This window comes from Prionailurus viverrinus, chromosome A2, assembly GCF_022837055.1.
Source record: "Prionailurus viverrinus isolate Anna chromosome A2, UM_Priviv_1.0, whole genome shotgun sequence".
Classification (NCBI taxonomy): domain Eukaryota; kingdom Metazoa; phylum Chordata; class Mammalia; order Carnivora; family Felidae; genus Prionailurus; species Prionailurus viverrinus.
Genome location: NC_062562.1, coordinates 77,573,570 through 77,601,258, shown reverse-complemented (window position 1 = coordinate 77,601,258; position 27,689 = coordinate 77,573,570). Strand labels below are relative to the sequence as shown.

The 27,689-nt window shown below is 35.8% G+C and overlaps 1 protein-coding gene across 3 annotated transcripts in view; it reads right to left on the bottom strand.

The window, feature by feature from the left end:
• COG5 (component of oligomeric golgi complex 5) overlaps window positions 1-27,689 on the bottom strand; it is a 323,149-nt gene that overhangs the window by 258,450 nt on the left and 37,010 nt on the right. For all 3 annotated transcript variants that reach the window (XM_047841858.1, XM_047841851.1, XM_047841850.1), the window contains exon 6: window positions 26,568-26,688. In XM_047841858.1, the coding sequence (XP_047697814.1) occupies window positions 26,568-26,688 (121 nt within the window). The remainder of the gene's footprint in view (window positions 1-26,567; window positions 26,689-27,689) is intronic.

The following is a 27,689-nucleotide window of genomic DNA, read 5'->3' as shown; positions in this document are numbered from 1 at the left end:
TGTGACCTTTAAAACACCATGCAAATTTGCTCTTTACTTCCATTTCTAAAGAAAGAAAAATAAGAAGAAAGCAATATTTGGGGATCTATTATATGCTAAGCAAGGTGAAAGGCAATCTAAAAACTCTGACTCATTAAATCTACCCTACAGTCCTTTGAAACCTAACAGTGAAGTTCACTTGTTGAAATTCACACAGTTATCATGACAGATAGAAATGGGATTTAAACCAATGTCTAGATGGTTTCAAAGCCTAAGTTCTTTTAATTTTATAGCAGGAACAGTTAAGATATTTTATGGTATAATTTTATGAGGTTTTAAAATCTCTCAAGTGTTAGTAAAGTGAGTATTACTTTGATGAAGGAAAACTTGATGAATATTTTGTTATTCTGGTTATTACATTACATTACGTAGCCTCTGTATACCCATTTAACAAGATTTATTCATAAGTCATTTACCCTCAGTAGAAATCTTCTAAACTAATCCTTTTAGTTTTTATTTTTGGTGAACAATTAGCTCACTCTAAAATATCAACTGCATTATTTAGTTGTAGGTGGAAAGTCTCTATTAGGTGACTATTCTTAAGTATCCGCAAACCTGTTAAAGAAAGCAACAAGGGACGCCTGGGTGACTCAGTCAATTAAGCATCTGACTCTTGATTTAGGCTCAGATCATGATCTCACAGATCAGTGAGATTGAGCCCTGCGCTGACAGCACAGAGCCTACTTGGGATATTCATTCATTCATATTCTCTCTCTCTCTCTCTCTCTCTCCCTCCCTCCCTCCCTCCCTCCCTCTCCCTCCCTCCCTCTCAAAATAAATAAACAAACATTAACAACAAAAGAAACAAGCAAAATACATTCTCTCAATCCTTAACCCTCTGTCAAGCAATTATCACAGCTGGAGAAAACCCAGAGAGGTTACTTCTCTCCTCTATCTTCCAAGGAAGAGATCATCATCGTAGATAGCCGTCCATCCCCAAAAAGTAACTGGATCAAGCTGGAAGATGCAGGTTATCATACAGCACATCCCAATAAAACACCATTTTATTACTCTTGAAACTGTAGGTATGTGTTTTAACCATTTATGCTCTCCACTCCGTCCCAAGATATAACTCTTCCTCAAGTCTCTGCCCAGCAAAGATCTGGATTCTGTAGATCACTCAATCAATGATCTAATACATCTCCCAAGAAATAGCATGACTTCAATTTTCAAACTTCTTTTAGCAATTTAACTTTTTCAAACAAATTATTTTACCAAACCCAAATTTATAAATAAGATAAAAGCAGATTACTCTCAATAAAGTTAAATTAAGGGATCAGTCAAGAAACTCAACAATCCCTACATCCAAATACCTAGGACTCCTCAGAACATAGTTTAAAATAAACATGATTTGGAACCACTAACCATAATAGGACACTTTATAGAAAACACTCTGCTCATGCGTTGAGATCCTATTATTCTTACATCTGTTAGAAATTAAGATGACTGGTTACCCATGACTCATAACCAGACTCCACCACACATCTGTAATCAGATCTGGGAAAAACAACCTATGTATGTCCCAAAGACCAAGAATGGACTTTATCAATCTGCATAACTCTAAAACAGTCTTAAAGATAAGCACAAAGTAGGGTTTAAAACATATGCACCAGCATAGAGCTAAATATATAAATCTAGTTAGAATAAAAAGTTTTCTTTAATTCCCAAATTATCTGACTGTAAGAATCTTTAATAGGACTTGAGGCCATTACTTGTTTTTTAAGAGCAATAGGGGGACAAAATGTATCACTAGCCATGATATCAGGAGTAGGCGGCATATTTTACAAGCAGGATCCCACTGCAGCTGCCTACTTTAAAACCACCAGTTAACATTGTGTACCTGCATGTAAGAAAGTTGTCTGTTCCCTACCAATAAAAAAAAATCATATAACTCTGGCACTTTCTTCTTCCATGAGGAAAGACATGATTCATTATAACACTACGGGTGGGTGGGTGAGTGAGTGGGGGCATATTTTACTTTGTTTTGACTCTAATGTCTTTCTAGAGCAGACTTTTAAAGATCAGTCATTCTCTTTCCTACAGAACAAGTAACTTTCCTTTCAGATAATTGATTTGGTACAGATGCTATATGTATTAATTTCTTATTTGCTGCATAACAATTACTACAAACTTAGAGGCTTGAAAACTACTAATTTAATATCTTACAGTTCTGGAGGTTAGAAATCCAAAGTGGAGGACACCTGGGTGGCTCAGTTGGTTAAGCATCTGACTTTTTTTTTTTTTTAATGTTTATTTTCAAGAGAGAGAGTGTGTGTGGAAGGGGCAGAGAGAAAGGGAGACAGAGGATCCAAAGTGGGCTCTGCAATGACAGTGGAGAGCCCAATGTGGGGCTCGAACCCACAAACCACAAAATCATGACCTGAGATGAAGTCAGACGCTTAACCAACTGAGCCACCCAGGCGCCCCAAGCATCTGATGCTTGACTTCAGCTCAGGTCATGATCTCATGGTTCATGGGATCAAGACCCACGCTAGGCTCTGTGCTGACTAACATGAAGACTGCTTGAGATTCTCTCTCCCTCTCTCTCTACCTCTCCCCCCACTTGCACACTTACTCTCTCTTTCTCTCTCTCCCAAAATAAATAAATATTAGAAGAAAACAAACAAACAAACAAAAAAGAAATCCAAAGTGGGTCCCAGTGGGCTAATAAAATCAAGGTGTTGGCATAGCTGCATCCCTTTCTTGAGGCTCTAGGGGACAATGTGTTTCTTTGCTCATTCAAGTTGTTGGCAGAATTTAGTTCCTTCTGGTTGTAGGACTGAGGTCGTCCTCACTTCCTTGTTGGCTGTCAACTAAGGACAGTTCCTAGCTTCTAGAAGACATTTCCATGTCTTGCCACATGGCCCCCTTCCTTTATTTTCAAAGCCATCGACTCTGGTTAAGTACTTGCATACTTCAAATCTCTGCTGCCTCTTCTGCCATTACTGCATTATTCTGACCACTCTTAGGCCTTCCTGTTCTACTTTTAAGAACTCATGTATTTAGAATGGACCCACCTGGATAATCCAGAATAATCTTCCAATCTCAAGGTCCATAACCTTAATCACATTTGCAAAGTCCCTTTGCCATGTAAAGTAATACATTCATAGGCTCCAGGGACTAGGAAGTGAACGTCTTTGGAAGCCCATTAAATCTGTGCCTACCACATCATACTTATTAAGCTACTCTGACTTGAAGTCAGGAACCAAACCACAGAGTGTGTCACTATCCTTTGACTAAACTGTGTAAGTTATTAGGCTCAAACACATTAGAATTCCAAATGCTGAGCAACCTTCATTAAACATGACGACTATCAGGGAATCCATCTATTTAAATAGTTATTATCACTAAATCCTTACTTATTTTTAAATGGATAAATATCTAAATATCTGGACAGAACTTAATCAAGGCTGAATAAACTAAATTTCTCACTGTAAAATAGCACTTATTTCAACCTTTGGGCTCTCCTCTTTGTTCACTTCCTCAATGTCCCACAAATCCTTATCTAGAAGTAAGCCCCTTCTTCTAGAAGACACATAGACTTAGATGAGATTTTCTAGAAAGCATGATGCTTTTTTATATCACAGAAACAAGAACAAATTTGTCAAAATAGTATTAAGACCCATGAGTGCAAGGCACAACATCCAGGATCTTGGAATCCCCATATCAAATATATTCAAAGACTAAAGAAATGGTATTGCTACTTTAAACTAGTTTAGGCAAAGACAAAGAATAATTTCTATCTGCTCTTTTTTTTTTTTTTTTGAGAGTGCGAATGAGTATGAGCAGGGGGAGGGGCAGAAGAAGAGAGAGACTCTTAAGCAGGATCCACGCCAAGCACAGAGCCCAACGCAGGTCTCGATCTCATGACCTGTGCCAAAATCAAGAGTCGGATGCTTAACTGACTGAGCCACCCAGACATCCTTCTACGTGCTCTTCTAAGTAAACATTTACCTTAGAAAACAAATTGGTAGAATAATGAGCCTATGAACCTGACTTCAGGCTTTAAGTAAAGATTTCCACAATACAGGTCATCTTTTCAAAACAAAGTAGTAACTTTTAATAATACTCCAAAAGGCAAAGTAATGATAAAATGACTGGCCAAAATTTATTGTTCTAAGTTTGGGGGTTATTTAGACTCTCTTAAACATTCTTGCATCCATTCATTATTTGGAATACCCAAGATTTCATATACATAATATTTAGGTCCTGCATTTATCATTACCCCTAATTATACCTAAAAACTAAAAGCAACTAAAAGAATTCTCAACCTACACAGTTTTCTCAAGGTAATTCAAATTTAAAATGCTTGTTCAATTTTATGGACTTTGCATATGAGACACAGGCAAATACTTATTAGTCTAGCTTCCATTAACGGCAGAATGAGTTGGTCAGGCATGGTTTCCTGAAGATAATTTCTAAATCTAGATAAACTAGATTTCAAAACACACTATCTGAGGGTAATGAAAAGTGACCATAGACAGGAACAGACTAGAGAAGGTTTACCTTTGAAATACAGAAATGCAATGGTTAAGAATTACAACTTTGGGCTTTTTTGCCTCAGGGCACTCAGCACCATTACTCCCACCAACACCCCTAATTCCTGTATCCACAGCTCCTGGGGCAGAAAAATACAGGCTTACAGTCTGGAGGTTGCAGAGGACAGGAATCAGGGCAGACATTTTCACCACAAGTTTCAGGAGAGACATTCTAAAAGCAACAGAGCCACAGAAGGAGCAAGACCCACATCCCTGGCGCACCACTGAAATACATATGCAGAGGCAAGATCCAAAGGGATGCCGAGTAAGACACGCAAATATCAGAGGGGAGTCTGCCCTAAAAGACTGGTAAGATATGTACGTTTACTGCCCTTTTTGGCACCCCCCAAATAGCACACAGCTCAAGCAGCAGAAAGCTGTGGCCTTATTAGATTGAAGTGTCAGTGGACAGAGCTTACAGCTGAGAGAGCAGCTGTAAATTTAGGGAAAAAACTCTGAAAGAAAAAAAAAATGCATAGAGGTGAGGCCCACAGTCTTAATATCAACTCTGCCAAAATTCTTCATAACAGCTAACTACAGAGGTACAGGGGATATCCATCAAGCACCAGCATACAAACACAAGAGCCATAAGCTAAAAGACTAAGTAGAGACAAAGACAACCGAGTATGAGGGGAAAGAATCTATAGCTTGAGACAAGTTATCTGCCAGCTAAAACAACAAAAAAGCAAACCTCAAAGAACATAACAAAATCTAGAATGACTATAATGTATTATCCACAATATCCACTTTTTCAAGAATTAGTTCAGATGCAAAGAAATGAGTGTATGACCCATACTCATGGGAGAAAAGAAGGCAGTCAATAAAAGTGGACTCAATGAGTGAGCTCATATGTGGGATTTAGCAGTGACTTCAAAGAAGCTAATATTTCACCCGAAATAATTTAACGCATGGTAGACTGTGCTTAGTTCAAGAGGCATGTTGTAATCCCTAGTGGAAGTCCTACAAAAATAATGTAAAACATCCACAGACAAAATAAAATGGAATACAGCCAAGTATTTGATTAACACAAAATAAAGTAGTAAATTACAATAAAGAAAAGCCCAGGATGAAATGGCTTCAGTGGTGAATTCTAGCAACTATTAAAGAATACCAAAACTTCTCAAACTCTTCCAAAACACTGAGGAAGAAGGAACACTGCCTAACTCATTCTATATGTTAGCATTACCCTGATGCCAAAGCCAGACAAAGACAGTACAAGAAAACTATAGGCCGACATCCCTTATAAATATAGATGCAAAAAATCTTCAACAATATACTAGCAAACCAGATTCAGCAGCACATTAAAAGGATTATATACTATGACTAGTGGGATTTAACTTTGTAATGCAAAGATAGTTCAACATACAAAAATCAATCAATATTTGACAAAATACAGCAATCAGTCTTGATAAAAACCTTAAACAAGGTAGGGGTAAACAGAACATACCTCAACATCATAAAGGTCATATACGAAAGACCCACAGCTAATACCATCCTCAATGGGGAAAAACTGAGAGCCTTTCCCCTATGTTCAGGAACAAGACAAGGATGTCCACTCTCACCATTACTATTTAACGTAGTACTGGAAGTCTTAGCCTCAGCCTCAGCAATCAGACAACAAATAAAAGGCATCTAATTTGGCAAGGAAGAAGTCAAACTTTCACTATTTGCAGACGACATGATTCTCTATGTAGAAAACCCGATAGACTCCACCAAAAAATTGCTAGAATTAATACATGAATTCAGCAAAGTCATTGGATATAAAATCAACATGCAGAGGCTCCAGGGTGGCTCAGTCAGTTAAGCATGTGACTTTGTTTCAGGTCATGATCTTGCAATTCGTGGGTTCGAGCCCCACATCAGGCTCTGTGCTGACAGCTCAGAGCCTGGAGCCTGCCTTGGATTCTGTGTCTCCCGCTCTCTCTTCCCCTCCCTGCTCACACTTTTTCTCTCTGTATCTCAAAAATAAATAAACATTAAAAAAATTTTTTTAATTAACATGCAGAAATCTGCTGCATTTCTATACACTAATGAAGTCTCAGAAAAAGAGATCAAGGAATCAATCCCACTTGCAACTACACCGAAAACAGTAAGATACCTAGGAATGAAGCTAACTAAAGAGGTAAAGATCTATACTCTGAAAACTATAGAACACTTATAAAAGAAAATCAAGTGGATACAAAGAAATGGAAAAACATTCCATGCTCATGGATCGGAAGAACAAACATTATTTTAAAATGTCTATATTACCCAAAGCAATCTACACATTTAATGCAATCCCTACCAAAACACCACCAGCATTTTTCACAGAGCTACAACAAACAATCCTAAAATTTGTGGAGAACCACAAAAGACCATGAATAGCCAAAGCAATCCTGAAAAATAAAAAACTGAAAGCACCACAATTCCAGAATTCAAGCTTATATTACAAAGTTCTAGTCATCAAGACAGTCTGGTAATGGCACAAAAACAGACACACAGAACAATGGAACAGAAGAGAAAACCCAGAAATGTACCCACAGCTATATGGTTAACTCATCTTCAAAAAAGCAGGAAAGAATATCCAATGGAAAAAAAGACAAGTCTCTTCAACAAATAGTGCTGGGATAACTGGATGGTGACATGCAGGAGAATAAAACTGGACCACTTTCCACACCATACACAAAATAAATTCAAAATGGAGGAAACACCTGAATGTTAAACAGGAAACCATCAAAATCCTAGAGGAGAACACAGGCAGGAACCTCTTTGATCTTGGCCAAGGCAACTTCTTACCAGACATGTCGCCAAAGGCACGGGAAACAAAAGCAACATGAACTCTTGGGACTTCATCAAGATAAAAAGCTTCTGCACAGCAAGGGAAACAATCAACGAAACTAAAATCTTTAAATCAAACTCAACACTCAAAAAACAAATAATCCAGTTAAGAAATGGGAAGAAGAGGGGCACCTGGGTGGCTCAGCTGGTTAAGTGTCTAACTTTGGTTCAGATCATAATCTCACGGTTTAGTTCATGGATTTGAGCCCCATGTTGGGCTCTGCACTCACAGCTCTGAGCCTGAAGCCTGCTTTGGCTTCTCTGTATCCCTGTCTCTTTGCCCCTTCCCCACTGGCATGCACGCATGCTCTCTCTCTCTCAAAAATAAACACTTAAAAAATATACATATGGGAAGAAGGCATGAATAGACACTTTTCCGAAGAAGACATCCAGATGGCTAACGGACACGTGAAAAGATGCTCAATATCACTCATCCTCAGGGAAATACAAATCAAAAGCATGATGAGATACCACCTCACACCTATTAGAATGACTAAAATTAACTACACATGAAACGATAGGTGTTGGCAAGGATGCTAAGAAAAGGGAACCCTCTTGTACTACTCATGGGAATGCCATCTGGTGCAGCCACTCTGGAGAATAGTATAGAGATTCCTCAAGAAAGTAAAAACAGAACTACCCTAAGATCCAGAAATTGCACTATTATTTACCCAAAGGATACAAAAATACAGATTCAAAGGCGTACATGCACCCTAATGTTTATAGCAGCATTATCAACAATAGCCAAACTATTGAGAGCGCCCAAATGTCCCTCAAATGATGAATGTATAAAGAAGATATGGTATATACATGTACAATGGAATATTAGCCATCAAAAAGAATGAAATCTTGCCACTTGCAAGGATGTGGATGGAGCTAGAATGTATTACGCTAGGTGAAATAAGTCAATCAGAGAAAGACAAATATGTGATTTCATTCATATGTGGAATTCAAGAAACAAAACAGATAATCATAAGGGAAGGCGGCGAGGGGGGTGGGTGGTAAAAGAAAGACAGTGAAACAAACCACAAGAGACACTTAATGACAGAGAACAAACTATGGGTTAACAGAGGAAGGTGGGTGGAAGATGAGGTGGATGGTTCATGGGTACTAATGAGGGTACTGGTTGTGATGAGTGCTGAGTGTTGTATGTAAGTGATGAATCAATGAATTCTATTCCTGAAACCAATATTGCACATCATGTTAACTAAAATTTAAATTAAATTTAAATTTAAAAATAAACATTTAAAATAATAAATTTATAAGTAAAAATTTAAAAATTAAAAAATCAAAAATAAATTAATATAATACACTATATTAACATAATGGAGGAAAGAAATCACATTATCATCTCAGTTTGCATAAAAAAGTATTTGACAAAATTCAACATCTTTTTGTGATAAAAACACTTAATTAAGAAGAAATTTTTAAAAATCCTTAGCATATTAAAGGCCACATAAGAAAAACCCACAGCCGGGGCGCCTGGGTGGCGCAGTCGGTTAAGCGTCCGACTTCAGCCAGGTCACGATCTCGCGGTCCGTGAGTTCGAGCCCCGCGTCGGGCTCTGGGCTGATGGCTCAGAGCCTGGAGCCTGTTTCCGATTCTGTGTCTCCCTCTCTCTCTGCCCCTCCCCCGTTCATGCTCTGTCTCTCTCTGTCCCAAAAATAAAAAACGTTGAAAAAAAAATTAAAAAAAAAAAAGAAAAACCCACAGCCAACATCATACTCAATGATGAAAGACTGACCATTTTTCCCTTAGATCCAGAAAAAAAAAAAAAAAATGTCTGCTTTCCTCCACTTCTAGTCAACATTGTACAGGAAGTTCTGGCCTGTGCAATTAGACAAGAAAAAGAAATAAAAGGAATTCAAACCGGAAAGGAAGATGTAATATCATTTCTGTTCTTTTATACAGAAAATCCTGAAGAAGACACATGCAGAGAGCTAAAAAATGAACTCAGGTTGCATGACACAAAATCAGCACACAAAAAGCAGCTGTATTTCTATATACTAGCAATGAACCAAAAGAAAATTAGAAAATAATTCCATTTATATTGTATCGAAATGAATAAAATACTTAGAAACAAATTTAATTAAGGAGGTTAAAAGCTTCATACACAGAAAACTACAAAAGATTTCCAACAGAAATTAAAAGCCTAAATAAATGGAAAGAGTTTTGTCTTCATAAATCAGAAAACTTAGTGTTTTAATATGACAACACTACCCAAAGTAATCTAAAGATCTAATGTCATCCCCATCAAAATCCCAATAGTACCTTTTTACAGAAATAGAAAAAACAGTCCTAAAATTCACACAGAATTTCAAGGGATCGTGAATAACCAAAACAATTTTCAAAAATAACAAACCGAATTCAATCTTCTCATTCAAAACTTTCTACAAGGCTAAAGTAATCAAAATAATATGGTATTAGCAAAATGACAGACATATACACCAGTGGAATAGAAAAGACGGCCCAGAAATAAACCTTCACATAAGTGGCTGATTAAGTTTCAACAAGGATGCCAAGTCCATCCAAAGGAGAAAGTAGAGTCTTTTGGACAAGGGGTGCAGGAAAACTGAACATCACATACAAAAGCATGAAACTAGATCCTACCTTGCACAACATATAAAAATTAACTCAAAATGGATCAAAGATCTAAACTGAAGAATCTAAACATTAAACTCAGAATTTTTAGGGTGAAATCACGTCCTAGATTTGGCAATGATTCTTCTTTTTAATTCAAGTATAATTGACATATAACATTACATTAGTTTCATGTAGTAATTTGACAATCGTGTATGTTACAGAATGCTTATCACAACTATAGTTATTATAATATTGTTGACTATATTCCCTATGCTGTACTTTTCATCCCTGTGAATTATTTATTTTTTAACTGGAATTTTGTACCTCTTAAACCTCTTCACTTATTTTGCCTATCCCTTCATCCTTCTCCCTCTGGTAACTACTTGTTTGTTCAGTCTCTCTTCTTGTTTTTTTGTTGTTGTTTTTTTTTTAATTTTTTTTTTTCAACGTTTTTTATTTATTTTTGGGACAGAGAGAGACAGAGCATGAACGGGGGAGGGGCAGAGAGAGAGGGAGACACAGAATCGGAAACAGGCTCCAGGCTCTGAGCCATCAACCCAGAGCCCGACGCAGGGCTCGAACTCACGGACCGCGAGATCGTGACCTGGCTGAAGTTGGACGCTTAACCGACTGCGCCACCCAGGCGCCCCCTCTCTTCTTGTTTTTGTTTGTTGGTTTGTTTTGGTTTGTTGGTTTGTTTTGTTTTTTAGATTCCACGTGTAAGTGATATCATACCACAGCAACAGTTTCTTAAGTATTACATCAAAAGCACAGGGAACAAAAGAAAAAAAGATAAGTTGGACTTCATCAAAACAAAACCCTCTGCATCAAATGATACTATCAACAGAGTGGAAAGACATCCCATAGAATGGGACAAAATATTTGTTAACCAACTATCTAATAAAAGACTAGTTTCCAAAATATATTTAGAATTCAAGAACACACAAAAAAACCACCCAATCTAAAAACTGGGCAAAGACTTGAAAAGACATTTTTCCGAATACGATACACAAATGGCCAATAAGCACATAAAAACATGCTCAACACCATTAGTCATTAGAGAAATACAAATCAAAACCATGAGATACTACTTCACACCCACTAGGGTGACAATTATTAAGAAAGAAAGAAAGAAAGAAAGAAAGAAAGAAAGAAAGAAAGAAAGAAAGAAAGAAAAGAAAGGAAAGAAAGAAAGGAAAGAAAGGAAAAAGAAAGGAAAAAGAAAGAAAGAAAGAAAGAAAGAAAGAAAGAAAGAAAGAAAGAAAGAAAAAAGGGGAGGGAGGAACAAAGAAAGGAAGTAATAATAATAAGTGTTACATGATTTCCGAGGTTAGGTCCTGAGAGGCAACTTTTGGCCCCACTCTTTTCCTTGTGATACCTGCACAGGCCAGATGGTGAGGTCCTTGTGGAGAGGACCCTAGGTTACTGGGCCTCAGCCCTGGCTAAATTCACAGCTGGTCACCAGCATCAGCCTTGTGAGTGAGCCATCTGAAGAAGCACATCTTCCTGCCCCATCCAAGCTACCCCCGCTGATGTTCCTGCAGCAGAGATAAGACCTCCCCAAGTCCCCCTCCCAGCCTTGCCCAGATTGCAGACATGTGACTGAAGTAAATGTTCTTTACTGTTTCCAAAAAATAAAGAAAAAAAAAAGAAAATAATAGGTGCTGGTAAGTATGTGAAGAAATTGTAACCCTAGTACACTGTTGGTGAGAATGGAAAGTGGACAGCCATTGTAGAATATAGTTGACAGATCCTCAAAATGTTAAACAGAGAATTAGCATATGACCCAGCAATTCAACACCTAGGTATATACCCAAAAAAAACCACAAACAGGGACTCAAATAGACACTGGTATACCAATGTTCACAGCGGCATTATTTACAACATTATTTCCACAAAGGTGGAAACAACCCAAGTATCCATCAACAGATGAATAAACAAAACATGGAAAATACATAAAATGCAACATTATTCAACCATAAAGATGAAATGAAGCTCTGATATGTGCTAGAACATAGATGACCCTTGAAAACATTGTGTTACATCAAGTAAGCCAGACTCCAAAGGACAAATATTGTATGGTTCCATCTATATAAACTATCTAGACTATGTAGACTCATAGAAACAGAAAATAGAAAAGAGGTTACTAAGAAGTAGAGGAAAAGAAAAGTGGGGAGTTATTGCTTTGATGACTATAGAGTTTTTAAGATGATGAAAAGGCTCTAGAAATAGTGCTGAAGGTGACACAACACTGTGAATGTACTTAACTCTAAATTGTACACGTGAGAATGGCTTTTTTAAAAAGGACAAAAAGCATGAAAGAAAAACAGGAACAAAAGAAAGATGAAAAATGGAATACATTAGCAATATGGCAAACTTAATCCAACCATATCAACAATTAATGAAAATATAAATGAACTAAACACCCCAAACAAAAGGAGACTGGAATTATGAGAATTCAAAAAACCAAGACCCAACAATATTCCTTTATATGAAATACACTTTAAATACAAATTCAAAAATAGCTATAGTAATCAAAATATATGTGGCATAAAGAAATACACAAAGATGGATGGAACAGAATAGAATCTAAAATGCACCTACATATATGGGGTCAACTGATCTTCTACACAAGCCCCAAAGTAATTTAGTAGAAACAGGAAGGTCTTTTCAATAAATGGTACTGGAACAGCTATTTATCTTTAGGGGAAAAAATGAGCTTCAACGTTTTTCTTAAATCATATCAAAATTATCTTGACATGGATCACAGACATTAATGCAAAAACTAAAACTATAAAACTTCCAGAAGAAAATGTAGGCAAAACTCTTTGCCATCATAGGATAAGAAAAGACCGTCTTAGATAGGGCTCCAAAAAGTACAAACTACAAAACAAGATACACTGGGCTTCATCAAGATTAAAATTTTCTGCTAAAATACCACCAGGATTTTAAGAATATTTAAAGCAAACCATATATTGGAAGAAAACACACATTATGTGTGTGTGTGTGTGTGTGTGTGTGTATACACACACACACACATATATATATGTATGTATATATCTGACATAAGACTTGTACCCAAAATATATAAAGACTTCTTACAACTCATTAAGACAACAGATACCCACTCTAAAACAAAGGTGACAAATGTCCATCAACTGACAAACAAATAAAGAAGATGTGGTGTAAATACACACAATAGAATATTACTCAGCCATCAAAAAGAATGAAATCTTGCCATTTGCAATGACAAGGATGGAGCTAGAGTGTATTATGCTAAGTGAAATAGTCAGAGAAAGACAAATACCACATGATTTTACTCATGTAGAATTCAAGAAACAAAACAGATGAACATATGGGGGGCGGGAAAGAAAGGGAAACAAACCACGAGAGACTCTTAGAGAACTGAGGGTTGATGAAGGGAGGTGGGTGGGTGATGGGTATTAAGGAGGCACTTGTTATGATGAGCACTGAGCGTTGAATGTTAAGTGATGAATCACTGAATTCTACTCCTGAAATCAATATTGCACTGTGTATTAACTAGAATTTAAATAAAAATTTGAAAAAGAAAAAAAATACAAATAAAACAAGGGCAAGAGATCTAGACAGACACTTCAAAGATAAGGTAGGGGCACCTGGGTGGCTCAGTTGGTGGAACATCAGACTTCATCTCAGGTCATGATCTCATGCTTCACAAGTTCAAGTGCCACATCGGGCTTGCTGCTGTCCGCACAGAGCCCGCTTGGGATCCTCTGTCTCCCTCTCTCTGTCCCTCCCCCACTTGCACACATGCACTCTCTCTCTCAAAAATAAATAAAACATTAAAAATTCTAAAAATTAAGGTAAACAAAATGGGAAATAAACACAAAAATACTCAAAATCATTAGTAATCACATAAATGCAAATTCAAATCACAAAGAAATACCGCTACAAATCTATTGGACTGTCTAAAATTAAAATGATTCATAATGACATCCATTCAAGGATGTAAAGCAAATGGGACTCTCATGCACTGCTAGTGAAAATGCACACTGTACAACCATTCTGGAAAATAGTGTAGCAAATCTTAAGAAGTTAATCATAATACTGATAAGTCAGGAATTCCACTCAAGTATGTACCCAAGAGCCTTGAAAATAAACTTCATAAGAACTTTATTCACAATAGTCAAAAGACGAAAACCAGCCAAATATGCATCAAAAGGTGAATGGATAAACATATTGTGGCATATCCATGAAGTGGAATACTGCTCATCAAAGGAGTATATATATGACTACAAGTATATGAAATTCAAGAAAGGGCAAAATGAAATCTCTAGTAACCAAAAGTTGTGTTGGAAGTGGGCAGACTGACTTAAAGAGGCACCAGACAACTTTTCAGGGTGATGAAAATGTTGTGTATCTTGACTGCAGTGGTGATGGTACCATACACATGTCACACCCCATCATAGTGTACAGTTCAAATGGGTGCATTTTATTGCAAATAAATCATATATAAAGAGTTGATTTTTTATAAATGAATTTAAATCCATCCATTTCTTGATATTTCCCAAATTAGGAATACCCACCCCACTCTCAATTTAATAACTCTGGTGCCCAAGTTCTTCTAGTTCTTCAATTCAAATCCATCATTAGTCCAGCTCCACTTGGAAAGTAAGGGATTATGCTTAAGGCACAACCAAAATGTACTTTAAAAAAAAAAAAAGGAGGAAGAGGACGGAAGGGGTTGCGAAGATTAGAAAGAGGGAAAAATGGAAAATGGAGGACAGTAAGGGAGAAATAATGAGAGAAGCAGAGAAATGAAAAAAAGGAGATAATCTGATGAGATTATATGATGACCATACAGGTTATAAAAACCATACCAATATAAAGTGTATTAAAATCCAGGAAAGTTAAAAAAAAAAAAAAAAGAAAGAAAGAAAGAAGTGTGTGAAATGAGAGAACTAGATGAAATGGTAAAGAGATCAGTGTCTGTTTATTTGTTGCAAATAGGCAAGTAGTAGGTCTCAAAGTCAAAGTTTAGATAAAGGGATAGTATCTAGTCACCACCTATTCTTTTTGTCAGCATTTATTTGCAAAGAAAACCTTTTCAAAGAGTTTGGAACTTCCCAGTTCACTTCCCTCAAATCTCCTTAGCCCAGGGGAGATCATATGTCTAAACAATTACAGGAAAGAATGAAACTACCATGACCAACTTCCCTGAACCCAGGGTTACTAACATGAAAACACAAAACTTGGAATCTGCCAGGAAGGAAGAAGAGGGGGAGAAAGGATTTGGGAAGACAATCAATAATGAGTAGACACTCATTACACTGAGTACAGATCCATATGTTTTGGAAACCAAATTAAAATGTAAGAGTTAGCATACTGTTTTGAAAAATAAAGATCCTATCCAATCATTCTTTCCTGAAACAGATGAAGGAGGTGTTCAGGAATAGTTGTTGACAAATTCAGCATTTTCCTCAAACAGCAGTTCTGGATAAACCTGAGAAGTTAAAAAACCAGATCTCCAGATACGTAAGACCATATAATTTAGACATGGAGATTTTTCAAAACAGATGTTACCAATCCCTCTAAGTGCTACAGAAAAACTTCATGAATCTCCATGTACAACCTCATTCTGAGGATCATGTCATTGTACCTACCAGAATAAATTAGCCATAAGATATATCCCTAGCTAACTAACTCTGCCATTGTGAGTTATTATATGGAATAAACAAACTGGATTTTAGAGAATGGTTTGCCAGATAGAACGATATCAGGATTTTTTCCCAAAGTGGAATTATTTTAATATATTGATACATTAATTTTAAGTATTAATATGTAAATGCAGATCACCACTGACCACTGAACATACTCCTACTTGTGATAATAAAACTGTATTATCAGCATTATCTTCCATTTAGATATGGTAGAAAACCTATTTCTGATTCACTGCAACAGATTTTGAGTCTGTAACACAGAAACTATAACAAATGAATGAAACTGCATCCTGTTTTACTGAACAGGTCTTTCAGAGTATCATTCCTGCCTCCCTGCCCTGTTGTTTACATAGTATTAAAATGCAAAACTCTGGAAGTATACCTACAATGAAATTTACATCAAACCCTTTTAACTTAGCCTACAGATAATTTTAATTTACCAAACCAAACACTGATAAAAAGATGTTTCATACAGCTCTAGGATTTTTTCTAGATAAAAGTAATGAAATACAATGGTGATAAAAAGAAGAACATCCCACCTAATCTTCCCATCAAATATCAGACTTTAAGGCTCAAATACAATTCACTAGGAAGTAGGCTAATACCATTTTTAAGAAACAGTCAATAAAATAATCAGTAAAAAAAAGTTAATAAAATAATAAACTTGTATTTCTGAGGCACTATTCATATTCATTTAAAATCTATTTTGATTTTTAAAACAAAATTATTAATGATATAAATACTGGAACAGAAAAGAGGTTGAGAACTATTGGGCTAAGCATCCAAATGGAAAAAAAACAAAAAACAAAAAACCTTAGAACCAAGAAATTCAAAAATTTGACACATTACCAGTCCGAACCATCTTACACTAAATAAATCATTCTCAAACACTCATAAATGTTACAGCAAGAGATGACAAATAGTAAGGTATAATACAGAGCTTCCATAAGCATTAACTGACCATATAGAATAAAACATACACCTAGAAATGCTACTGTAACTTTGAAATGTATGAAAATACTCTGAAGTTTACAAAAAGTTGCTTATTTTGTCTGTATATAATCCAACTTCCTTGATACTGTGTGATAAAAGATAAAACCAATAAAATAGGATCACAGATGCTGTGTGGTATCATCTGTCAAATATAAACTTTGGTAACATTAAATTCCATTAGTTAACAAAAAGAGGGATTATGTATAATTTTAAGATGCTTATCTCTTCAACAGGCAAACCCATACCTAAGCAGAAGTCCATTATTCTGAACATTTGGATTTGAGCACAGCATCACCCCGACCTGGTGGTAGCTGAATCCAGCCAGTCATGTATGTAAGTAATTTAGAGACCATCTAAATCTAACTTCTGAAAATGTTTATCATCACAGGTGATGACAATGTAAGGTGAAGAATGTATACTGAATTCTCCATGTTGAAGTTGTCACAAAAAGCCTATACATGTATGAAATGCATTTAAGGAGTCACCTGAGACCTAATTTAATAGTTAAGTTATATGGCAGATGTACAAATTTTCCTACCAGAAGATAATTTTAATAAGCTTGAAATAATAAAATTTTCCAAAGTTGTCACCAACTACATCATCTTGTAGACACCTCAAGAAACATTCACCAGTTCAGTATTTATTGGTCACCTATTATGTGGCAAAGGTTATATAAATCATACTTGTCTCACCTGTGCATAAATCAGAAATGTGTACCTGTAAGTACAGTCTTACTAGATTGGGAAAATATCACAGTTACAATAAGAAGAGTACTGGATGAAACAAACTTCTATAATCTTTTCCTTCTACATTAAATATTTCACAAAATGGGGGCGCCTGGGCAGCTCAGTCAGTTGGGCATCCGACTTCGGCTCAGATCACCTCACAGCCTGAGGGTTCGAACCCCATGTCGGGCTCTGTGCTGACAGCTTGGAGCCTGGAGCCTACTTTGGATTCTGTGTCTCCCTCTCTCTCTGCCCCTGCCCAACTCATGCTCTGTCTCTCTCTGTCTCAAAAATAAACATTAAAAAAAAATTTTTTTGGTATTAATGTTTCACAGCTTGTGTAGTATTAATGTACAACACAATGTGGTATTAATGTATCACAGCTTAGCCACAAAATTATAAAACTCAGAAAACAGACCATAAGCAATAAAAATTAATTTCTACCATATCCAACTGTTTAATTACAACTTAATGCTTTCTTATACTTTTTTAAAAATCTTTAAAAGGTAACTCAATAAAGCTTTAATACAGATGTCACTAACATGAGTTAACCAACAATCACAACATAAAATACATTCATTATATAAACACGGCATTTATTTATTTATTTATTTTTTATCTTTTAGAGATTGAGAGAGTGAGCATGCAATAGAGAGGAGCAGGAGGAAGACAGAATCTTACACAGGCTCCACACTCAGGGCATGGAGCCCTAAGCAGGACCAGATCCCACAACCTTGGAATCATGACTTGAGCCATAATCAAGAGTTGGACACTCAACCCACTGAGCCACCCAGACGCCCTAAACACGGTGTATCTTAAATATGTTGTATCCTTTTTTTTTCTTTTTAAAGGACCCTGAGAGACCTACCAATGGCAGCAATGCCTTTCGTAAAGTAGTTAAATGCTACTATAGAGTTTGAGGAAAGGAGTAGAGCACTAATGAGTAAGGCTTTGGAATCAGATTTTTACAGATATAACAAGTGTGGGACCTTAGGAACCACTAAAATATAAATTCTTATAAAAGGCAGAGGAGTTTATGTTTTGTTCATTGATGTATGTTTAATATCAAGAATAACACATGGTACACTTAGTAGGCATTCAATAAATACTGGCTTAATGAATTAATGAACTGATCTAAGTCTTATATTGAGAGATTAACTGGAGCTTTTATCTTATTATTTCATGGAAGATGCAGATGAGCCAAAATGAGAAGGCTGTAAAGAGAAAAGACTGGTTTCTTCCATGGATGATGATAACAATAATAACAATATCATCATCATCATAATCATCATGTTTTATGCTTAGTTTCATATAAGTGCATAAATTAAACTGCCCAAACAGAAAAACTATATTTACTCATTTTTTTTTACCAGGTTCCTAACAAGCTACAGGGTTTATGTGTATTGAAACCTAATTGATAAATAAATAAATTATAAGCCATGATTTCACAAAAAAGACTAGAGAGGATCCATGAAATTCTAGTCTGGTTTTTTCGTTTGTTTTTTGAGAGAGACAGAGACAGAGAGTAGGGAAGGGGCAGAGAGAGAGGGAGAGAAAGAGAATCCCAATCAGGCTCCTCATTGGCAGCGCAGAGCCTGACACAGGGCTTGAACTCACGAACCACGAGATCATGACCTAAGCCGAAATCAAGAGTTGGACACTGAATTGAATGAGCCACCCAGGAGCCCCTGCTTATACTTTTTTATGTAAAATTTTTCCCCTTCAATCCCTTTATGTAGGATAAGTAAAAAACAATTAGGTAGTAAAAAAAATATAACTACCTAGAAAGAGTTATCATAAGACACAATATATAGGGTGTACATATATCATTTTTAAAACTAAAAAACTTTGAAAATATAGTCTGGAACAAATGAGGAGACATTATATTTCTGTTTAGAGAGCATTGATACTATAAAAAGATACAAAGTTTATATTAACCTATAAATCTGAAGTATCTCAATACTAACAAGTTCATTTTAGTAAGTGGGATTAGTACAAAATCATTCTAAAATTCAAGAGACCAAATGCATGACTGAATTTTAGGCAACACTCAAACTCCCAATTCTTATCTGGAATATAACTGTACTCAGCATTGAGACAGAGTTTTAATTGGAAACAAAAACCTAATCAATTTTATGGTGTCCTACTTGGATAAAACTGTATAAAATAAATAGGGAAAGTCAACATCATGAAGCATAAAAGAAGAAATAAAAACAAGAGTCAAGAGATTGGCAGTGACCAAAGAGAGGGTTCCCCATGACCCAAGACTTATTCAGCACTCCAGGTAAAGTAAAGCACATTATTAATGTGAAGATGTAATAAGCATCAGGCTTATCACACTTTGTGATAAATATCTTAATATCTTAACCATACAACCAGCTTCCCTTGACCTAACTCCAATTCTACCAACAAGTTTGTCCAGAGAGAAAATTATATGTGTTCAGCCCAAAGAATAGCACATATCTCATTGTTAATTAATGAAGAGTGTTCTGGATTATAAACCAGTGTATTGTGAACTTGGTTACTTTGAAGGGAAAGATGAGTTTTAACTGGGATTTGCAGAATCAAGAACATTTTAAAAAGACAAGTTTTCTTTACAGTTTGTGAGAGCTCCAATCACCCCTACCCGTGTATGAATCCCATGTTCCATTTCTTCCCAAAAGCTGTGAAAAGAATGCCTATCGATGGGAGGAGGAGCAGGAGAAATCATGAATCGTCTCTGCCTGAAACAAAGACTCACAAAAACTGGGCTATTATAGGAACCCCTAAGGACCATCCCTTTTTATTGTTTCTGATCTGTTGTTTGTTCTTCTTATGTATTTTTGTAAGTCAAATTAATACCTTCTTTAAAACAAGTCAGACAATAAAATATCCGTAACAATCATTAATTCAACTCTCACTGTTGGCAAAATAAAGTTTCTAAGCCAGAAAAAGTGAGAAAGAAATAAACCCTGAATGGTGGTAACTTCACAAGGTAAATATTGGCTCTTGGTAGTCATGACTCTCAAAAACATGCAGTAAATCTTAAGATAATAAAGAGATTCATTTTTTTTTAACTTTCAAAAGCAAGGATCGAATACAAATGAGAAATAAAATGTAAGGAATCAAAATGAAAACACAAGTAGAGAGGAACTAGGTTCAAACTTTCTCAACAAGTCCAAGTAAACTAGTATACAAGAAAAGAACCATTTACCTAAATTCAAAATAATATAGATTACATCTTCCATGTTCTCTCTACATTTAAATATTCTAATCCAATAGTATCCAGCAGAATTTTAACATTTGATAACACTAAAGGGAAGAGTACACTAGATTCCTGACCAATGACCTTAAAATTGATAGGTCAAGATGTCTATATCATGGGTAGATGACCTCATTAATATTCCCAAGGAGAAACTAGAAAGTGTTGACCACTTTCCGGTTTCACCGCTATAGCTTCAATTCAACATTGAAAAAGTACAAATGCATTCCACAGAATAAGGAAACCTGTTATTCAACCTGATCTCACTGTACTGATATTACAAGAACCTTTTCTTTTTTTAAAAAAATTTTTTTTTCAACGTTTATTTATTTTTTTGGGGACAGAGAGAGACAGAGCATGAACGGGGGAGGGGCAGAGAGAGAGGGAGACACAGAATCGGAAACAGGCTCCAGGCTCTGAGCCATCAGCCCAGAGCCTGACGCGGGGCTCGAACTCACGGACCGCGAGATCGTGACCTGGCTGAAGTCGGACGCTTAACCGACTGCGCCACCCAGGCGCCCCGTACAAGAACCTTTTCAATAGTTCTAAACTTAAGTGATTTCAAACACTATTTTTTAAAAAGGTGCCTTCCTCTGCCTCACAATGATAGCTTCCCAAACTGCTCAAAAAATTCTGAAAAGGGCTGCTTGGGTGGCTCAGTCAGTTAGGCCTATGACTTCAGCTCAGGTCATGATCTCAAGATCATGGGATCAAGCTCCACATCAGGCTCTGTGCTGGCAGTGCAGAGCCTGCTTGGGATTCTCTCTCTCCCTCTCTGTCTCTCCCCTGCTAGCTCACTCTCTCAAAATAAACACTTTTTTTAAATTCTGAAAAGATATCAAGCTTATGAATTATGTAGAGACCCTGCTTTGATGGGCTAACAACAATTTTAAAAAAGTTGGTAACAGTATCAAAAATATGCTTAAAAGTATCTTATTTCACTCATGTTCCAAAAAATGTTACGAATTTGTAGTAAGGCCCATCTAAATCTGCATCTAGTCCAAAGACTCTTCTTGAAGAGAAGCCATAATTCAATATGATACAATTTAATCCTGAAACCTATATTAAGTAGTTTTTTAAACCATTAGATAATAGTCTGCATGAAAAGTTACAAGTATATCTGCACTAAAATCATTCTGCTTATTCTCTGTCAGCAAGACACTAACATAATTTTAATTTCCCTAATGCCTAATGATAATGAGAACCTTATATGCCTAGCTGCCATCCACGTATCTTTTTTGGTGAAGTGTCTGTACAAATCTTTTGCCTATTTTTTAATCACATTGTCTGTGTTCCTACCATCGTTCAAGAGTCTGCTATATATTCTGGACATGAGCCCTTGATCAAGTACATATTTTGCATGTATTTTCTCCTTGTCAATGGCTTGCCTTTCCATTTTTCAAACAGTATCCTTCAAAGAACAAAAGTTGTAAATTTTGATAAAATCTAATTTATCAGTTTTTGTGTGTGTGAATTGTGCTTTGAGTGATATATCTAAGAAATCATTTTCTAATTCAAACTCACAAAAATGTTCTCTTGTGTTTCCTTCTAAATTTTCTATAGCTTTGTGTTTTACATTTAGGGCTGTGATCCATCTTCAGTTAATTTGTTTTATATGAAGTGAGGTAGGAATAGAAGTTCACTGTTTTGCATACGAATATCCAATCGTGCCAACACCATCTATTGAAAAGATTACCTCTTCTGTTGTTCATAGGAGTTTGGGTCTATTTCTGGCTCAACTATTTTGTTCCACTGATCTATTTGTCTATTGTTTTGTCTTGTTTACTATAAATTTTTGTAAGAAGTATTCAAATCAGGTAGGATTTATTCTCCAACTTTGTCGTCTTTTAAAAACTTTGTCGATCTGGATCCTTTGCATTTCCATATGATTTTTAAAATCGGCTTGTCAATTTCTAAATAAAAGCTTGCTGGAATTCAGATGATAATCATACTGGATTCATGTAGATCAATTTAGGGAAAATGGACATCTTAATAAACAGTATTAAGTCTTTCATTGCATGGACAAGGTTACTTTATTAATTATGTCTTCTTTTAATGTTCACAACATTTTCTAGTTCTCAGTCTATATAGGTCATAGGAATCTTTTGTCAAATTCAACCTAAATGTTTCATACTTTTGATGCTATTATAAGTGCCATTTTTTGAATTTCAATTTCTAACTGCTTGTTAACAGTAAATCATATGGAAATAAAACTAATTTTTATAATTATCTTGTACCCTGAGATCTTGCTAAGCTCCTTTAACAGTTCTAGCAAACTTTTTGTAAACTCAAAACAAGGTACCACTACATACCAATCAGAATGGCTAAAAATAAGACTTAACTGTAACAAGTGTTGGCATGTGGAGGAAGCAGAATTTTCACACACTACTTGTAGGAATATAAAATTTTACAACTACTTTGAAAAATTTCTTAAACAGTTAAACACATGTCTACCATATGATCTAGCCATTCTGCTCCTACGTATTTATCAAAGAGAACTGAAAGCATATGTCCATACAACGATTTCTATATACGAATGTTTATGGCAGCTTGATTTCTAACAGCCAAAAACTAGAAACAACCCAAATTTCCCATCACCAGGTGAATGGATAAACCAACTGTGGGATAGCCATACGATGTAATTCTACTCAGAAATAAAAAGGAATGAGCTATTGATATATACAACAACATACATAAATCTCAAAGTTAAGCTCACTAAAAGAAGCCACAAAAACACAAGCTATGATTTCATTTATATAAAATTCTCTGAAGTGCCAAGTAATCTATAGTGACAGAAAGAAGTTCAATAAATGCCTGAGGAACAACTGCCAAGGGGCATGAGGAAACTTTTGACAGTGATAGTTATGTTCATTACCTTGATCCTGGTGATGTTTCCTGTCAAAACTTACCAAATTGCACATTTTCAATGCATGCAGTTGATTGTATGGCACTTAGACTTCAATTTAGAAAAAGAAGAGGTACTAGTATAACTGTCCCCAGGTTCCAGAATATACTTTTTAAATTGATACGTAATTCACAAACCATAAAAATCCAGCCTTTTAAAGTCCACAATTCAGAGGCTTTTCTGCATATTGATGAGGTTGTGCAACAACCACTGTTTAATTCCAGGACACTTTCATCACCACAAAGAGAAATCTGTATCCATTAGCAGTCACTCCACATTCCCTCTAGTCCCTCAAAATACAAAGAATTTCCAGATGACAGTGAATTTCATCTGGTCTCTGCAATTCAACCCCCAAGACCTTTTAAGAGATTAGTTTTAAGTTAATTTCAATGGCCTGTAAACACTGCTACTCTTCATCATTTTATTCTTTCTAATGAGAATCAGAACCATACTGATACAGACAATAATTTCAGAGATGTTCCAATCATAAAATATCACTTAGTATATATGCGTAATTGTAATACTGATTGCCAAGTTATTACTTTCATTAAAATACTAATTCCAAATGTAGAAACTTTATCTTCCTCTTGGCTTCTCCTTATTATCAATGCCAGGGTTGGCCAAGACTGAGCTACAGTGGTGAATGATGAAAAGATGATGCCTTTGCAAATTCTGAATGGTACATAATCAGCAAAGCTTTAAAAAAATTTTAAATTAACACAACCCATTTTGAGAGAATTCCACCATGAACAATACTTTCTCAACAAATGCTCATCATTTAATATTTATAAAACTTTGGGTAAAGCCAATGCCTCATTGGAAAGATAATGGGTTTATGCTCTACATCGAACCAATTCAGAACATTATGATTGATACTTATGTCTATTTTTTTAAAAAGAATCCATCACCATTTGTATTATAGCATCTGTTGTCTCTAGAAAAAATGATAATCATAATCAAAATCTAGCAATTTTTTATAATGGAACAGTGTCAGTGATGACAAATATACATAATAAACCTTGAACTAATTTGTGCCTGTTTTTAATGATTCTATTATCCTACAGATTATTTTTGGAACAAAAAAATTAAATGTGATAAAGCAAAAATAAAAGCTGATACTAGAATTTTTACACTCCTACATTTAGCACATACTGTGGAAAAAAAATACCCAAGCGTTACTAATTGCTTAAAAATTAACTTTTTAATAGGCTCTTAACTATTGAGAACAAACTGATGGTTATCAGAGGAGAAGTGGGGGAGGCAGGAAGAGGTAATAGGTGATGGGGATTAAGGAGCACTTATCATGATGACCACCAAGTGATATATGGATGTTAAATCACTGTACCATATACCCGAAACTAATTTAACACTATGTTAACTGGAATTTAAAAACTTGAAAAAAAAAATTTAATTTTAATAAACATTAACTTTTTAAACAATGTATTCCAAGCATATTAAATCATAAGTTAACTATATTTCTAATGATGTGCCTAAACAATGTATTCAGGCATTGAAAATTGAAATGTTGAAGTATGAAGAATGTTATATTTCTTTTGTAAAAAATATGGAATAAGCATTACAACATGACTATGCAATTGAAATATCAAAGATAGAAGATTTCAAAAATAACATGTAATGCCTATCTTTCTGATATTATTTTCAAAGCATACCACCAACAGTAAGTAGACTCTTGATATCTGAATTGGATATCATCAAAGACCTCTGAACCTACAAAGGTACAAAATCACTAAACACATCCACTTCAGAAAAATTACTGGGTGCCCAATGAAAAGAAGAAAATGACAAAGCCTCATTAAAATGCAGGTGTGAGTTCTACATATACTCAGTACCTATTCAAAAATTTGCCTAAAATATTATGAACTATATCATCATGGACCTTGCAGCTTGTTAACAGTCCAAACCATGAATGTTAAACCCTTGAATGTCAAGAGTCTGTTCTAAATGCCTGAGAAAAGAATGAGCATATGAAGAAATGAATTCAATAAATTTTCTAGGCATAATGCCAACACAGGATCTGTCACCTAAAAAACAGCATTTATTCTACAGAAATGAAAATTAAGTTCACATGAAAACCTGTACACAAATGTTTATAGTAGCTTTATTCATCATTACCAAAACCTAGAAACAACATAAATTTCCTTCAATCTGTCAATCAACCAACTGTGGTACAACCACACAGTGATATTCCAACAAACACCAAGTTACAAACTATGGTATATACAAAAACTTGGATGAATCTCAGGGGTATTATGCTGAGTACAAAACACTAGCCTCAAAATGTCACATACTTTACTGTTTTTTTTTAATTTTTTTTTAATATTTATTCATTTTTTGTGCTCGCTTCGGCAGCACATATACTAAAATATTTATTCATTTTTTGACAGAAAGTGAGTGGGAGAGGGGCAGAGACAGAGGGAGACACAGAATGTGAAGCAGGCTCCAGGCTCTCAACTGACAGCACAGAGCTCGATGCAGGGCTTGAACTCACGGACCATGAGATCATGACATGAGCCGAAGTAGGACGCCCAACCGACTGAGCCACCCAGGCACCCCTAAAATGTCACATACTTTATAATCCCATTTATTTAACATTCTCCTAAAAAGAAAACTAAACTGATGGAAAACTAATCAATGGTTGCCAAAGGGAGAGGGGGCAGGTGTGACTGTAAAGGGATAGCATGAGGGAATTTTGGGGGTGATGGAATTTATTCTATATCATGACTGTGCTGGCGGTTACATGAATCTATACATGTATTAAAATTCACATGCCTGTATACCAAAAAAAAAAAAAAAGGCCAATTTTACAAGAATTAAAAAACTAAGACGCATTTCTAAGAAATCAACTAATTTTACTCACTCATTTTGAAAAGTGTGACAAAGTTGTATATGGTTAATTATTAAATAAATTTGTTCAATAATATTTGTTATGGGTGATAACAATAGTCAACAAATCAAGTGACTGAAAAATCTTAAAAACTCTAACTTTTTAATCAAAAAAGAACTTACCAAGTTCATTAAGACTCTGAGCAGCTTTTGTTATCTCTCTGCTTCCCCCTTGCAGTTGTCCTTGGAGTCTCTTAGTGAGATACAGGATGCGAACTATTCTCCGAAGCAAATCACAAGCAACCTGCACAAATATCACAGTGTTGAGTAAGTATAGTCAATCCATTACGTTTTATTACTATTATCATGTGAATCTCTCCATTCTTTCCATATGCTAAAGATTCATTCATGTCTTTTGTTTCCTATCCATCAGAAACCTAAAAACTCACAAGGCTTAGAAAGCATCATTTTAAAATAAAACTCCCAATTTACCCCATAAGAAGAAAATGGGGAATGAGGTGCTATAAAACTCGGGAACTCTTTTCTGGATCCTTGAGCAGTTTTAGTCTCCAGGCCAGTGGTTCTCAGTCTTCATATTAAATTCAAATTCAAAAAATTCCAAAGCCAAGGCCATAGCCCTGGCCAATTAAATCAGAATCTCTAGAGGTGCATACTGAGCACCTGTATTTTTTTTTAATCTTTTTTTTTAATGTTTATTTTTGAGAGAAGGAGAGACAGACCATGAGCTGGGGGAGAAACGGGGGGGGGGGGGGGGCGGGGAGACACAGAATTTGAAGCAGGCTCCAGGCTCCAAGCTGTCAGCACAGAGCCCAACGCGGGGCTCGAACTCAGGAACTGTGAGATCATGACCTGAGCTGAAGTCAGACGCTTAACCAACTGAGCCACTCAGTGCACCACCTGTATTTTTTTTAATGTTTATTTATTTTGAGAGAGTGAGTGAGCATGAGTGGGTAAGGGGCAGAGAGAGAGAATCCAAGCAGGCTCATGCTGTCAGCGAGGACGTGGGGCTCCATTCCAAGAACCATGAAATCAGGACCCCAGCCTAAATCAAAAGTCAGACACCTAACAGACTGAGCTACCCAGGCACCCCTCAGTATTTTTTTTAATATCCAATGTGCAACCAAGGTTGATAGCCACCGTGCTAGGACTGCTTAGCTTCCTACTACTGCCTCTTATTGTTTTCATCCTGGATTCTCTTTTCTAGGTCCATAGGGGAACAAACATAACTTTTCCCAATTTCACCAGATCTTAAAGAATAAATATGTCCTACTTGAATTTTCTAAC